This window comes from Lithobates pipiens, unplaced genomic scaffold, assembly GCF_037356315.1.
Source record: "Lithobates pipiens isolate NorthernLeopardFrog02 unplaced genomic scaffold, aLitPip1_a1.2 Scaffold_8, whole genome shotgun sequence".
Classification (NCBI taxonomy): domain Eukaryota; kingdom Metazoa; phylum Chordata; class Amphibia; order Anura; family Ranidae; genus Lithobates; species Lithobates pipiens.
The window spans coordinates 74,488,934-74,505,211 of NW_027507903.1; the positions used below are offsets into that span (position 1 = coordinate 74,488,934).

The window sequence follows — 16,278 nt, forward strand, 5'->3', positions numbered from 1 at the left end:
TGTTGCATTCATGGGACAGGCAAACAGATATGGGAGTACAACGTGATAGTAAGTGACTTTATGATATATATATATATATATATATATATATATGTGATAGATCAGGAATTGGCTAACACAACAGTGACCAGCGATGACCTGCAATGTGATGTGTGACACCAGTGTGTCATGGGATGGGAAGATGGTGTCACACAGAGCGGAGGAGTCTGTTTACACCACCCAGCTCTGATCACTCCCCAGCTGTGTCACACTCCAGATGTCACACTCAATACAGATTAGCATACGTACATTCAACATCATGCAGCTTGGCTCTCTCTTCCTCCAGCTTCCCCTTCAGACCCTCGGCTTCATTCTTCAGGGAGGCCAGGGTTTCATTCTCCTGCAAGCCTTCGGTTGCCATCTTGGGATAAATAAGAGAGAGAGGGTTGCAGGAGAGGAGGGAGGTGGAGGGGGTAGCAGTGTGTGATGGGGATGGCTGCACTATCAAGGATGCTCTGCTTGGCTGGAGGCTCAGGGTTTTTTTTTTTTTTTTCAATATGAATAGCTTTATTTGGTTCGAAACAAAAGAGCACTGCATGTTTATAATTGTTACTTTTCGCTTCTTTCACTTTGATTTTTAAATGTAAAAATGTATCTTAGTGCTTTTTTCTTAGTAATTTGTTTCTCTTTATGATGTTTTTGTTTTTTGATGCTATTCTAGGGAAAAATGTGAGGTAAACACCCCTTATACACTGAGGCGCTCGAAAACTGCCCATAAAACATCGGGCGTTTTTGCAGCGCTTTTGCGCTGTTAGTGGGGCACTTTCTTTACGGTCATGTGACTCAAAATAACCCTGTTGTGGCGATTTTTGCGTGCTTTTGAAGCGCTTCCTAGTCATTTCAGTGGACAGGGGTGTTTTTGAGGTGCTTTTTGAAGTACTCCAAACATGCGCCAAAGATGCTGCTTGCATGACTTTTTTCACCGGCCGCCAGCGCACCATCCCAGTGTAAAAGCATTCATTGATATTAATGTAATTATGTTTTCGTAAGCTTTTCAGGCACTTATTTTTAGCACAAAAGTGCCTGAAAAGTGCGAAAGGGGTCAAAGAAAATCTCTATGTTTGATATTTTTTTCAGAAATATGTGTTTTTTGTGTGATGTCATTTTATCAATTTTTTTTTATGCATTTAAAGCAAAGCTCCAAACCCCCCCCCCCCCCCCCCCCAACCCAAAAATTAGGTCAGCAGCTAAGGGCACTTACCTGTCCACCAATACAGCAGTGTCCTCACCTGAGCCGATTCTTGAATTGGCTTGCGGGTGCTGGCGCTGCTATCTTGGGTAAGGGAAACCCACAGTGAAGCCTTGCGAATCGAGCTGTCCTTTCTCAATAAGCTGGCTGCAGTAAGGGCCAAACTTCTGGAGGAAGTGGGAGCGGGTACCTGTCAAAACCAGATACCTGCTGCCCCCCACAAGGTGCCAAATGTGGCAGCATGGGGGGGGGGGGGGGGGGGGAGGCAGACAAGCAGAGTTTGCTCTTTTGAATGGAGCTCCGCTTTAAGGTGCAGCAATCTGCGATTTATTACATTTTTGTTTTTGGGTTGTAGGGCTCATTCAGATTCAGGCTGAGCCCCTTTTTGCTGCGTCTGCCTTCATCTCAGAGCTGCATCCAGGCAACCCAAGTGGATGCAGCAGCACAGACACAGTTCTGTGTCGAAATATGACATGCTGACAGAAATGGGTGCACGGATCTGAACACACAGAAGTTGATTTACTAAAGGCAAACAGACTGTGCACTCTGCAAGTGCAGTTGCACCACAGCTTAGTAAATAAGGTAAAGCTTCACTCTGCAAAGAATACCCAATTAGGTACAAGAAAAATAAAAAAAATAGCATTTTTGCTTGCACTTGATTGGATGATGGATGTCAGCAGAGCTTCTGCTCATTTATAAAGCCCTGGAGCAACTGCCCTTTGCAAAGTGCACATTCTATTTGCCTTTAGTAAATCAACCCCACAGTGTCTGCATTCAGATCCGTGCACCTGCTTCTGCAGCCGCAGCACATGGATTCACATCTATGGGCTGCCTGAACATAGCCCCAAGGTGGATGCAGACACAGAAAAATCAGGCTCATCATGGAGGTTGTGTCTCAGCACCCATCTGAAGTTCACACCACAGAAACACAGTCCGGATGCGTTTATGTGTGCGTGTTTTTATGTGTTCTGACGCTATTTTAATGCATATTTTTATACGTTTTTAAAGGCTCTCCAGTGCATTTTCCCCCTTGCATTTTTCCCCAAAGTTTCCTGTTTTTTTTTTGTTTTTTGCTGTAATGCAATTTGGTGCATTTTTATGCTTTCTAGTGCATATTGATGCACTCTGCCATGTTTCCGTGCAGTTCCTTGCAGAAAAATGCTGCATGTTCTACTTTTGTTGACTGCACTGGAATTGCACTGCCATTGAAACCCATGTAACCTAATGACCATGAGATTTTGATGCAGAAAAAAATGCAATGGACTGCATGGGTGTGAACAGGCCCTTATACCGCTTTATATTTCACTGTCATTTGCACTATACTGACTCTTCCTGCTGAACTTGCTTCTGTTGCTATTACCTGAACTTTAATGCTTGCTTAGTTGATTCATGCACTTGCAATAACACAGTTGAGTTTAGTCTGATATTTTTTTTATTTGAACTAACATTTACATTCTCAGGACAATTTTAACCACTTCCGCCCCGGAAGGTTTCACCCCCTTAATGACCAGAGCATTTTTTGCGATATGGCACTGCGCCGCTTTAACTGACAATTGCGCAGTCATGCGATGCTGTACCCATACAAAATCACCATCCTTTTTTTCACACAAATACAGCTTTCTTTTCTGGTATTTGATCACCTCAGCGGTTTTATTTTTTTGCGCTATACAAAAAAAGAGCGAACATTTTTTCTACTTTCTGCTATAATACATATCCAAAAAAAATATATAAAAAAACGAAGTTATTCATCAGTTTAGACCAATATATATTCTTCTACATATTTTTGGTAAAAAAAATTGCAATAGGCTTATATAGATTGGTTTGCACAAAAGTTATTGCGTTTACAAACTACAAGATCCATTTTTTTTTATCAATTTTACTGGCAATCTGCGATTTTTAGCGGGACTGCGACATTTCGGTGGAACAAATCTGACCCCAAATTACACTTTTTGGGGACCAGTGACATTATTACATTGATCAGTGCTATAAAAATGCACTGATCAATGTAAAAATGACACTGGCAGGGAAGGGGTTAACACTAGGGGGCAATCAAGGGGTTAAGTGTGTTCCCTCAGTGTGTTCTAACTATAGGGGGATGGGCTTAATGAAACATGACAGAGGTCACTGTTCCTGATCACTGGGAGCAGTAGATCTCTGTGATGTCACTAGGCAGAATGGGGAAATGCCTTGTTTACATAGGCAGTTCCCCATTCTGCCTCTCCTTGCCATGATCGCGGGTCACCAGCAGACATCGAGTCCACAGGCATGTCAGTTTGCGCAGGAGAGCCATTCTGCCGACGTATATCGGTGTGAGCCAGTCGGCAAGTGGTTAAAGTGACACTAAACTCTGGTTTAAGAAAGATGTATTCAAATGATTGTAAGCTCTAAAGCCGCGTACACACGGGCGGACTGTCTGGCCAACTTAGTCCGTCGAAACACATTTCAGCGGACAGTCCGCTCGTGTGTGGGCTTCAGCGGACTTTTTCAGTGTGCAGTCTGGCGGACTAAGTATTTCGGAATTTCCGTAATATTGTCCGTCAGACTTTGGTTTCAGCAGACAATCCGCTCGTGAGTAGGCTAGTTCGACGGACTAAGAATGGCGCATGCTCAGAAAGGATTTACACAGCGGAAGGTTGCATTGCTGTGTATTGGACTTCCTATTTCTAGTCCCTTCGTACGTGCTGTACACGTCATCGCGCAAGCTTTCGGCGGACTGTTTGGCTATCCGTGTGTGGTCAAGTCCGTTCAGTGGAAAGTATGACGGACTGTCCATCGGATTGTCTGACGGACTAAGTTGGCCATACAGTCCGCCCGTGTGTACGCGGCTTAAGGAGCAGGGCCTTCTGATCCCTCCTGTATTGATTTATACTGTAAGTGTACTGTCTGCCTCCATGTTGTAAAGCACTGTGCAAATTTTTGGCGCTATATAAATCCTGTATAATAATAATTATGTAATCTTAATGCAGAAAAACCCCTTCTATTGCTCTCAGCTTCCTCCGAATCTCAAAAATCTTGAATTTGTTTCTGCTGTTGTGATCTGATTTCCTGTAGAGGGTGGCTACTTTTGTTCTCCATGGTCCCACTGTGAGTGGGAAAGGGAGAGGTTTGGGAGCTGATGGAGAACGTTACAAGGAGGCAGAAAAACACAGGAAAAAACAATTGTCATGAAAAATAGATTACAGGGCATTAGGTAGGGGGTGTGTATGGATTATATTTAGAGAATAAGGGTATAATTTAGTGTCACTTTAGTGCCACGAATAAACCCCCAAGCAGTACTGATACACAACGCATTAGAAAAATGTAAAACATTATTTGAATGCCTCATGTATCTATTCTGCTTGGACTTTAGAAGAAGGGTGTACTGTATACCCTGGAAGCTTGTCTTAAAAATGTAAAGCGTACCTACCCCATTGCACATTAACAAAAAAACATTGAAAAATAAAACCTATTTTTTTAAATGGCCCCCTACATGCACAGATATGCTGTATCTCTCTGGGAGGGACCCTACAAGTGTGTGTGTGCATACATGATATCTGGAAAATTGCCTCCTGGGAAGCGTGATGTAGCCTGGAGCCATTTGCGTGTTGCCATGGGGTCTCTTTCAGGGAACTACCAGAGACCAGCAGTGTGGTTGTGCATGCATGGGGGATCTGGTACGTGCACACATGCCACAGGTAACATTGTCAGGTCCCATAGACCTAGTAGAGAAACGCCATGTCTGTGCATACACTGAATCTCAATTAACCTCTTGGTGCCAACAGCTCACAAATATGTGACCCCTTAGCAGGTGGGTCTTGATGCTACATTGCAAAACCAGCTGTGCAGAGAGCACGTGCCCTACACACTCCCATCAAAGTTACTGGTGGCTAATGGAAAGCTCCAGATCACTGCTTGCGGTATGGGACCCCATACTGTTACTGGGAATGAGGTGGAGGTGATATGCTGCACAGGTGGAGAGGGCATTGGCTCTGCATGTCCCTCTAAATGCAACAGTGACTGTGTCCATCAACATGGGACAGAAGAGTTAACGAAACTACAGTCAAATGTACAAAGTACACAGCACAAAGGTCAAGGTATCCCATGTGCAAGGCAAATAACCCTGTGTCTAGCAGTGGCAGCAGCACCTTTCAGGGCACAGGGGCACCACCCCCCTAATCCATTTGTCCAGCTCCTAAGCTACATGCAGGGCACCAGATGCATGGATTCCAATTGTTTTCGTTTTTTTGAAGCACATGATTAGAGACTGAGGCTCTAATTAGCTTCAACAAAGGGTCAAAAAAGAGTGGGGCCTCAAAAAAGGGTCAAAACAGGATGGGACCCAGTGTGAACATTAGCAAATTAACCACTTGACCACTGGGCACTTAAACACCCTTAATAACCAGACCAATTTTCAGCTTTCGGTGCTCTCACATTTTGAATGACAATTACTCAGTCATGCAACACTGGACCTATATGAAATTTTTGTCCTTTTTTTCACACAAATGGAGCTTTCTTTTGGTGGTATTTAATCACCGCTGGGTTTTTTATTTTTTGTGCTATAAAAGAAAAAATACAGAAAATTCTGTAAAAAAATGAATTTTTCTACGTTTCTGTTATAAAATGTAGCAGATTAGTAATTTTTTCTTCATAAATTTTGTCCAAAATTTATACCACTACATATCTTTGGTAAAAATAAGTACAAATTGGTGGATATTATTTGGTCTTTGTGAAAGTTATAGAGTCCACAAGCTATGGTGCCAATATCTGAAAATTGATCACACCTGAAGTACTGACGGCCTATTTAAATTCTTGAGACCCTAACATGCCAGAAAAGTACAAATACCCCCCAAATGACCCCTTTTTGGAAAGAAGACATTCCAAGGTATTTAGTAAGAGGCATGATGAGTTTTTTGAAGTTGTCATTTTTTCCCACAATTCTTTGCAAAATCAAGATTTTTTTTACTTTTTATTTTTATTTTTCAAAAAATTGTCATATTATCAGTTTATTTCTCACACAGCATATGCATACCACAAATTACACCCCAAAACACATTCTGCTATTACTCCCGAGTACGGTGATACCACATGTGTGAGACTTTTACACAGTGTGGCCACATACAGAGGCCCAACATGCATGGAGTGCCATCAGGTGTTCTGGAGCACCCAGGACAATTCTGACATTTCTCTCCTACATGTAAAAATCATCATTTATTTGCTAGAAAATGACATAGAATCCCCAAAACATTATATATATGTTTTTTTAGCAAACACCCTGGAGAATACAATGGTGGTCGTTGCAACTTTTTATCTCGCACAGTATTTGCGCAGCAATTTTTCGAATGCTTTTTTTTGGGAAAAAAACAGTTTTGTGCTTAAAAAAAAAAAAACACAGTAAAGTTAGCCCAATTTTTGCATAATGTGAAAGATGAAGTTACACCGAGTAAATCGATACCCAACATGTCACTCTTCAAAATTGCACAGGCTCGTGGAATGGCGCCAAACGTCGCTACTTAAAAATCCCCATAGGCGACGATTACATTTTTTTTTTACTGGTTATATGTTTTGAGTTACAGAGGAGGTCTAGGGCTAGAATTATTGCTCTCGCTCCAACGTTCGCAGCGATACCTCACATGTGTGGTTTGAACACCGTTTTCATATGTGGGCGGGACTTACGTATGCGTTTGCTTCTGCATGCGAGCACATGGGGACAGGGGCGCTTTAAAAAAATATATATTTTATTGTTCATTTTACTTTATTTATTTTAGTTTGACATTTTTTTCCCCAAAAATAAATTTTTTGATCACTTTTATTCCTATTACAAGGAATGTAAACATCCCTTGTAATAGGAATATGGCATGACAGGTCCTCTTTACAGTGAGATATGGGGTTAATAAGACCCCGCATCTCACCTATAAGCTGGGAAGCCTGAAAAAAAAAAAAAAGATTCTGGATTTGATCGTATTGGCGAGTCGGTAGAAGCACCGGAGGGAGGCGGGAGGGGGGCCGTGTCTATGGCTGGGTATTGCAGGGTATCACCGACTATGGCTGGGTATCTCAGAGTATGGCGTTGCAGAGTATTGCGTTGCAGAGCATTGCAGGATATTGGAGGGTGTTGCAGAGCATTGCAGAGTGTTGCACGGTATTGGCGGGTGTTGCAGAGCATTGCAGAGTGTTGCAGGGTATTGGTGGGTGTTGCAGAGCATTGCAGAGTGTTGCAGGGTATTGGCGGGTGTTGCAGAGCGTTGCAGGGTATTGCAGAGTGTTGCAGAGTGTTGCAAAGTATTGCAGAGTAATGCAGAGTAATGCAGGGTATTGCAGAGTATTGCAAAGTATTGCAGAGTAATGCAGAGTATTGCAGAGTATTGCAGAGTAATGCAGAGTAATGCAGAGTATTTCAGGGTAATGCAGGGTATTGCAGGGTAATGCAGGGTAATGCAGAGTATTGCAGAGTAATGCAGAGTATTGCAGAGTAATGCAGGGTATTGCAGAGTAATGCAGAGTATTGCAGGGTATTGCAGAGTAATGCAGGGTATTGCAGAGTAATGCAGAGTAATGCAGAGTAATGCAGAGTATTGCAGAGTATTGCAGAGTATTGCAGGGTATTGCAGAGTATTTGCAGGGAATCGAGGGGTTAATTTTCGGTGAGCAGCGATGTGGGCACTGCAGATGCAGCCCACATCGCTGCTGACACTGATCTCTTCCCCCTCCGCTGTTCCGATCGGTACAGAGAGGGGGAGGGAGGAACCGGCGTCATAACATGTATTAACAGGTTTGTTTACAAGTGATCACTCCGTCATTTGACGGAGCGATCACGTGGTAAACGGCTGCTATTAACGGCCGTTTACCGTGATCCGTGATGTGCCGGGTCCTGTGGACCCGGCGGTCACGGATGCTCTCGAGTGCGCGCCCCAGGGGGCGCGCGAGAACGGAATTCTGGGAGGACGTCATATGACGGCCTCCCAGAGTTAAGAAACCGCCCTGTAGCCGTCATTTGGCTATAGGCCGGTTATTAAGTGGTTAATATTCGCTAATGTCTTCCTGCTTCTCCTCAGAGGCAATCAGGAAGGGGGTCCTGAGACCCGATTGGCCAGGGAGACTTAGGACTCCCGGCCAATTGGGTCTCAGGAGGACCCCCTTCCTGTTCAGCCAGGAGGAGAAGCAACGACTCTGCCTCCTTCCTACAGCATCTACCTGAGAAAAGAGGGAGTGGCAGCGGCAAGCAGCAGAGCCAGAGCTCAATGTAACCACAGAGAGAGCCCAGGCAGCGCTACACCTGTTTATAGGTAGAGGGGCGAAGGGGCTAGATTTGGGGGCCCCTGTCCCCCTCGCTCTGATCAGCCATTAATTCAGCTGAACAGATCATGGCAAGGCTCATTAAATTCGCAGTGCTAGAGTCCTCCATGAAGACGATCTTAGACCCAGAGGGCTTCCTGCAGGCATCCCTGAAGGATGGAGTGGTGCTGTGCAGGCTGCTGGAGAGGCTTCTCCTGGGCACCATAGACAATGTAAGGGCAATCATCCCCCTGACATCTACCTGCCTAACCCTGTGACAGCTGGTCTGCTCCACATGGATTAAGGAACAGCACGTTCACCCCCTCCCCTCTGTTGTAAGGCAGTGCGAGTGAAGGGGCCAGGTTTGTTTGCCCTCCCCCCAAAATATTGAGCACCAGCCCCACTGGTGTTTAGCATAGCCCAGAAAAACCGGGGTAGGCCGCTCAAGTGACACTTGCTTGGCACCCAACGAGAAGGAAATAAATGGAAAATGTGACGACCTACCTGCCTACCACCTTACAGGCTGGTCTAGTACCAATTTTTTTTTACATTTTAGAACAGAGACAAGTGTTCCTCCATAACTGTTAGTGCAAATGAAAAAAGTAGCTCAGACACTACTCAACTGTGTTGCTGAACTTTAAAAAATGTTGTCTGACCTGAGGTAGAGGGTCCTTGACTTCTCTATTGTCCACATATGTCAGTCACATGCTTTCCTGCAATGCAGCGTTAAAACAACTGACCTCTGCCACAAATGTAGAATGAGGAGAATCATTTATTTTTCATGTTTCTCCTTTTGATACAAAAATTGAAAGGAAGAGGTCAGTTACCCTTAACTGGAAGTCCCGTTCAGTTTCAGTGATAAACCTTGACCCATAGCAGGATATTAACCAACTAGGACAAAGCCATTTACACTTTTTGTATTCCTCTAAATAGAAGGCAGTTCAGCAGGAAGGGTTAGCGCAGTGCAAATGACAATGAACATTCATTAATACAATAACATTGGAATATTACTAAAAGAAGAAAATATAACATTATTTTGATAAGAAATTCATCACTAAATGACCTTGTCTGAGATAGTGGTGTTAGACTGGGCACTCATGAGCAATTCTATTTACACACTTATTTACACACTGTATGATCAGTGTATCCCATGTAAGTACTGGGAACACAATGAAGCGCATTGTGGCACAGGTGAATTGCCTTAGTATTTTAAAATGAATGGCAGCCCCAGGCACTGACATCATTTGTGAAACAGCCCCACGTTCACATTGTAGACTTAAAAACACTACAATGGTCAAACTCGCATTGTGTGAAGATAGATACAGCCAGGGGCGTTGCTAGGTCTGCAAAAGATCTGGGGCTAGACTAGAGCCGTCACCAGTCACCAACATTTTTGCATGCCCGCAGGAGGGGGAGAGGGTGGGGGAGACTGGTGGTAAGCAATTTTTCATGGGCGCTTCAATCATCATGGCACCATGGTTGATATGGTGTCAGCGTGATTGAAGTGCATTATTTCTATTGTTACATTGTAATATATAATGAAGTGGTTCAACTCACCATACTGTAGAATCAGTAGGAGCCTTGGGTGTGTCACTTGCCACATCTCCTGTCACCTGATGCAGCGTGTTACTTGCCACTGTCGCATGCGACCATTTGCAGATAGTCACTTGCCACGTCATCTGCCACCATTTGCAGATTGCCACGTCTCCTGCCGTCATTTGCAGATTGTCACTTGCCACATCTCTTGCCATCATTTGCAGATTGTCACTTGCCACGTCACCTGCCACCATTTGCAGATTGTCACTTGCCACGTCATCTGCCACCATTTGCAGATTGCCACGTCTCCTGCCGTCATTTGCAGATTGTCACTTGCCCCATCTCTTGCCATCATTTGCAGATTGTCACTTGCCACGTCACCTGCCACCATTTGCAGATTGTCACTTGCCACGTATCCTGGCTCAATTTGCAGATTGCCATATCTCCTGCCACCATTTGCAGATTGTCACTTGCCATGCCAGCCAGTGCCACCAAATGTGCATTGACGCTGCATTGGTGGCAGGCTGAAAGCACTGGTCCACTTTGTGAGAGCAGGAGAGTGGTGATGCAGGGCTGGCAGTGAGAGTTGGTGTCATCTCACTGTTCCCCGCCGCACCTCTGGCTGCAAAGTGGAGCTCCACGATGACAGAAAGCACGTGACCTCCATTCCACCGTGCTGTGAGAGTAAAAGAGCACTGATGTGTGGCAGGCAGTGAGAGATAATGTCTCTGCGGCTCACCGCACCTCGCTCCCAAATTGGAGAGGCCCGGCTGTGAAGAGCGCAGATGTGGAGCAGGCAAAGAGATGTCCTCTCTGCTCGTCCGGCCACTCGGTTCTCTCCTCTCCTCCGCCTCTCTCATGCAGCCAGCCCGTCCATCCGCCACAACAGCCGCAACCCACTGGTTAGGCAGGGACCCTGCAGCAAAGGACTCGGGGCTATGGGCCCCAGATTTGGGGCTATAGCCCCAATAGCCACCACCTAGGAACGCCCCTGGATACAGCATAAGTATTCCACTGTGGCTGCACTCCTAAAACGACCTAAAGATGCCGACAGGAGTGGGGGGAGCCGTGGATGTTCAACCTAGCTGTCCGGATCCTGGCAGCACATCCGAGGCTATCCACCACCACACTCGATGATCAGATCCTATTGCGCATGCCCCCGATCCAGCCGGCACTGCTCTCCAAGGACGCGCAAGCCCACACGAGCATGATACGGGGGGGGGGGAAGAGAGTGAGGACATCACACAGTTGCCATGACATTGCATTTTGGAGGCATACTGTCATAGCAACTGTGTGATGTCTTCACTCTGTTCCCCCCGTATCCTGCCCGTGTGGGTTTGTGTGTCCTCGGAGAACTGTGCCGGCTGGACCGGGCGCATGCGCATTAGGATCTGCACATCAAGCATGGTGCTGGATAGCCAGGATTGGGGTAGCTAGGTTGAACGTCCACAGTTCCCCCTTCCCCTGTCGGGATCTTGAGGTGGTTTTAGGAGTTCGGTCACAGTGGAATCCTTATGCTGTATCTATCGTCACACAATGTGAGTTTGACCATTGTAGTGTTTTTAACTTTACCATATTAAAACCGAGTTACACTAGGGCGGCTTTGTGCTCTCTTCTTTTGCGTTTTGTCTAGAAGTGTTTCTCCCACCCAGAGGATCTGTTAGAGTCCAGATGTGGAGCCCGACTTGTAGGAGGAGACCTCTCTTACAGCGCTGGTTCAGGAGCCGCTGGAATGGGAACAGCGGTCTCGAGAGCACAGTGGGTAGGAGGGCCTGCTGGATAGAGCCGCTGGAGCTGGTAGAAGAGCGGAGATCCCTCTGAAGGCTGAGTGGACTGCGGGTTGCTGGAGCTGAGAAATGCAGGCAGTAGCTTCAGAGGCCGAAGGTTGGAACTGGCAGCAGGCTGGAGAAGAGTCAGACGGTCCGGGTCAGAAGGTAAGCAGACTGATGGTAACGGAAGGCAGAAGAGGTGTCGGTAAGCAGGCAGAGGTCGGCAACGGAATCACAAGCAGAAGAGGTTTCGAGGTCAGGCAGGCCGGGTCGGGATTGGAGAAGGCAGAGAAGTCAAGCAAGCCGGGTCGATAACGGTAGCAGGTAATCAGGTTCAGGATCAGGTATTCAAGGTAACCGGGTTCAGGATCAGATATTCAGACACACGGAAGCTGAGACGAAACAGCGCCGCACCGGCGCACTTGAGAGTCCTTTAAACGCTCAGTGGCGGGAAGGAGCGCACGCACGCCACGCACGACCACGTGGACGAGCGCGCGTACGAACGCCACTCGCGAACGTGCACACTAACGCGTAAACGAACGCGCACGCGAACGCGTACGCGAACGCGCAGAAGACACACGCCGACGCCTGTGTGCACGCAGCTGTACCTGTCTATTGCTGGTAAGTTCCTGACATTGCCCCCTCCCAAGGGGCAGCCTCCGGATGCCCAACAGGTTCCTCTTTTCTGGATGGGCAGACAAGTATGCGTGAATTAACCGCCTGGCATGGATATTGCTGTTTGGTTCCCAGGAATTGTTCTCTGGCCCAAATCCCTTCCATTTGATCAGAAATTGGATGCGTCCCTGTCTTCTTCTGCAATCGAGGATGGCCTCCACCTCGTACTTCTCGTTTCCATCCACTAAGATGGGTTCTGGAGGTCTAGTTCCTCTATCAGGAAAGGGATCAGGGGTGGCAGGTCTCAGCAGTGACACATGGAACACAGGATGAATCCTAAGTGACTCAGGCAGGGTTAGCTCGTAGGAAACTTCATTAATTTTCCTCTTAACCGGAAATGGTCCCATAAATTTAGGTGCAAGTTTCCTGGAGGGACAAGCCATTTTAATGTTATTGGTAGAAAGCCATACCTGGTCGCCAGGTTGTAGGATCAGTTCCCCTCTTCTTCTCCGGTCAAAGGCTCTCTTACTGTCTGCCTGGGCCTTGGCCACTGCTTCCTGCAACACCCGGTTATTGTGGCTGAGGAAATCCACTGTCTTCTGGACCGCTGGAACTGAGGTTTCTGGAAGAAAATCAGGCAAAAAGGTTAAATGAAAGCCATAATTGGCGAAAAAAGGGGACTGACCGGTGGCCGAATGACAAGCATTATTGTAGGCAAATTCTGCCAAAGGCAGCAGGGACACCCAATCATTCTGTACGAATGATGTGAAGCACCTAATGTACTGCTCAAGAGTCTGGTTGGTCCTTTCTGTCTGTCCATTAGTTTGGGGATGATAGGCCGAGGACAGTGCCAGCTCAATTTTCAGGATCTCGCACAGGGCTCTCCAGAAGCGTGAGGTGAACTGCACTCCTCTGTCGGAGACTATATTCGCTGGAATCCCGTGTAGCCTCACAATCTCCTTAATGAACACGTGGGCAGTCTCCACGGCAGATGGGGTGCCTTTTAAGGGTGAGAAGTGGGCCATTTTGGATAGCCGGTCTACAACCACAAAAATAGTTGAACATCCCTCAGAACATGGAAGCTCGACAATAAAGTCCATACTAATCATTCTCCAGGGTCTGTCGGGTACAGGTAGGGGTTTCAGCAGTCCCCAAGCCCGGTTCCTGGGTGTCTTGTTCTGGATACAGACGGGGCAAGAGCTGATGTACTTTTCGCAAAAGTCCTTCAAATTGGGCCACCAGAACGTGCGTTGTACCAGATCAAGGGTCTTACGGACCCCAAAGTGGCCTGCCAGTGGGTGGTCATGAAGAAGGGACAGCACCTTAACTCGGACATTCTTGGGGACAAAAATTTGACTTCCCCTCCAGAACAAGCCATCTCTGGACATTAAGGTGATTCCGGGGGGTCTTGAGGAGTCAGAGGATGCTTCTCTGATCAGAGAGAGGAGGTCAGGCTGTAAAAGTAAAAAATTCCCGGCAGGTAAAATGGTGTCAGGAACAGATGAGTCCTTAGGATTGTCATACATCCGTGACAGCGCATCCGGTTTCACGTTCTTCGATCCGGGCCGGTACGTGATGTGAAAGGAGAAACGTGAAAAGAACAGGGCCCAGCGGGCTTGTCGGGGTCTCAGTCGCTTGGCAGACCGTAGATATTCTAGGTTCTTGTGGTCTGTGTATATTTGTACCGGGTGAGCAGCGCCCTCCAATAGGTATCTCCACTCCTCCAAGGCGGCCTTAATGGCGAGCAACTCTCGGTCGCCTACGTCGTAATTCTTCTCCGCGGAAGAGAGTTTCCTGGAGAAGAACCCCACGGGATGCATTAGGTCCTTGTTGCCTTGACGTTGGGAGATGACCGCTCCTACGGCCACTTCAGAGGCGTCTACCTCGAGGATGAAGGGTAGAGACGGGTCCGGATGGCTGAGAATTGGGGCGGACGTGAAGAGTTTCTTAAGTCTTTCGAAAGCACTCTGGGCCTCCTGAGTCCAGCAGAAGCGGAAGTTTTGTCTGGTCAGTTGCGTGATGGGCGCAATTATAGCTGAAAAGTCTCTTATGAACTTTCTATAAAAGTTCGCAAAACCGATGAAGCGTTGTACACCCTTCTTATCCAGAGGCGCTGGCCAATCTAGTACAGCAGACACCTTTTGAGGATCCATCCTGATGCCCGTTGGAGAGATCACTAGTCCCAGGAATCGGATGCTCTGTAACTCAAATTCGCATTTCTCAGCCTTTGCGTAGAGTCGGTGCTGGCGAAGGCGGTCTAGGACTTTACGGACGTGTTCTCGATGCTGATCAAGAGAGTTGGAAAATATTAAAATGTCGTCCAGGTAGACAATCACGAACACGTCGAGGAAATCCTTAAACACGTCATTGATTAGGTGTTGAAATGTGGCCGGGGCGTTGCAGAGCCCAAAGGGCATCACTAAATATTCATAATGACCGAATCGGGTCCGGAAGGCTGTTTTCCATTCGTGCCCGGCCTGGATGCGAACTAGGTTATACGCCCCCCTTAGATCCAACTTGGTGAATATTTTGGCGGATCTCAGTCTCTGAAAGAGTTCGGGTATCAAGGGTAAGGGGTAGCGGTTCTTAACCGTAATCTTGTTTAAGTCTCTATAGTCCACACATGGACGGAGGGACTGATCTTTTTTAGTGACAAAAAAGATTCCAGCTCCTGCTGGGGAAGTTGAAGGACGGATGAACCCCTTCTCTAGGTTCTCGTCCAAGTAGGTCTTCAGTGCCCCCTGCTCCTTTTCTGATAAAGGGAATATGCGTCCGAAAGGAATCTCGGCCCCAGGGAGTAGTTCGATCGGACAATCATAGGGACGATGAGGAGGCAGAGTGTCTGCTCCCTTTTTACTGAACACATCAATAAAGTCATGGTAGTGCTTGGGCACAGTCTGCAGTAGGTCTTGATCAGAGTCTACACATAAAAGGGTGGCGGAAGGCTTGGTGGAATCTGTTAGGCAGTGTTTCAAGCAATAGGAAGATGGGAATGTGACTTCTCTGGTAACCCAATTGATGTAGGGGTTGTGGGCCTGGAGCCAGGGTATGCCCAGAATGATTGGGAACATTGGAGAGGAGATGACATCGAACGTCAGGAATTCCTTGTGTTGAGAGGAGATAATGACAGGTAGAGGGAGAGTCTCTTGAGTTACCTTTCCAGAACTGATGCTAGACCCATCGGCCAGAAAAACTGAGAGTTCATGAGCCTTGCCTCGTAACGGGATGCCCTGTCGGCCCGCAAAGGTGGAGTCTATGAAGCAGCGGCATGCCCCGGAGTCAATGATAGCGTTGACTGTCACCGTCCTTCCTTGGAGCTGTAGTGAGAGAGGAACAGCAAGGTGGGTTGAATTGGCAGTCAATGCAGAGAGACTGGTAGAAGCAGAAGGTAGACACTTACTTGTCTTGACAGGGCAATTAGAGACATAGTGACCCGAACCACCGCAGTAGAGGCAGAGATTCTGCTGCCGGCGACGTGCACGCTCTTCTGGAAGCAAAGCGGGGCGCAGTAGTCCTAATTGCATGGGCTCGGAGGTGTCAGGAGCCGTGCAGGGCGGAATAGAGCTGGACGGAGATACATAGCGAGAAGCAGGCATTGGGGCTCTCGCTGTCATCCAGACTGGACGGACTTGCTGAGCGGAGCGCTCTGATCTTCGCTCCCTGAGACGGCGATCAATCTGGATTGCCAAGGAGATCAGGGCCTCCAGGGTTTCTGGTATACCGACTCGAGCCAGTTCGTCCTTAAGTCCTTCGGATAACCCCATGCGAAATTGATGCCTTAAAGCCGCATCATTCCATTCCGTGTCTGCGCTCCAGCGTCGAAAGTCCGAGACATAATCCTCAGCCGGTCTGCGGCCCTGCTGGAGCGCAACCAGAGCA

At 47.2% G+C, this 16,278-nt stretch overlaps 1 protein-coding gene across 1 annotated transcript in view; it reads right to left on the minus strand.

Annotated features, from left to right (window-relative positions):
- GNB5 (G protein subunit beta 5) overlaps positions 1-16,278 on the minus strand; it is a 137,610-nt gene that overhangs the window by 104,197 nt on the left and 17,135 nt on the right. Inside the window, exon 3 of the mRNA XM_077474246.1 lies at positions 289-400. Coding sequence (XP_077330372.1) covers positions 289-400 — 112 coding nt within the window. The remainder of the gene's footprint in view (positions 1-288; positions 401-16,278) is intronic.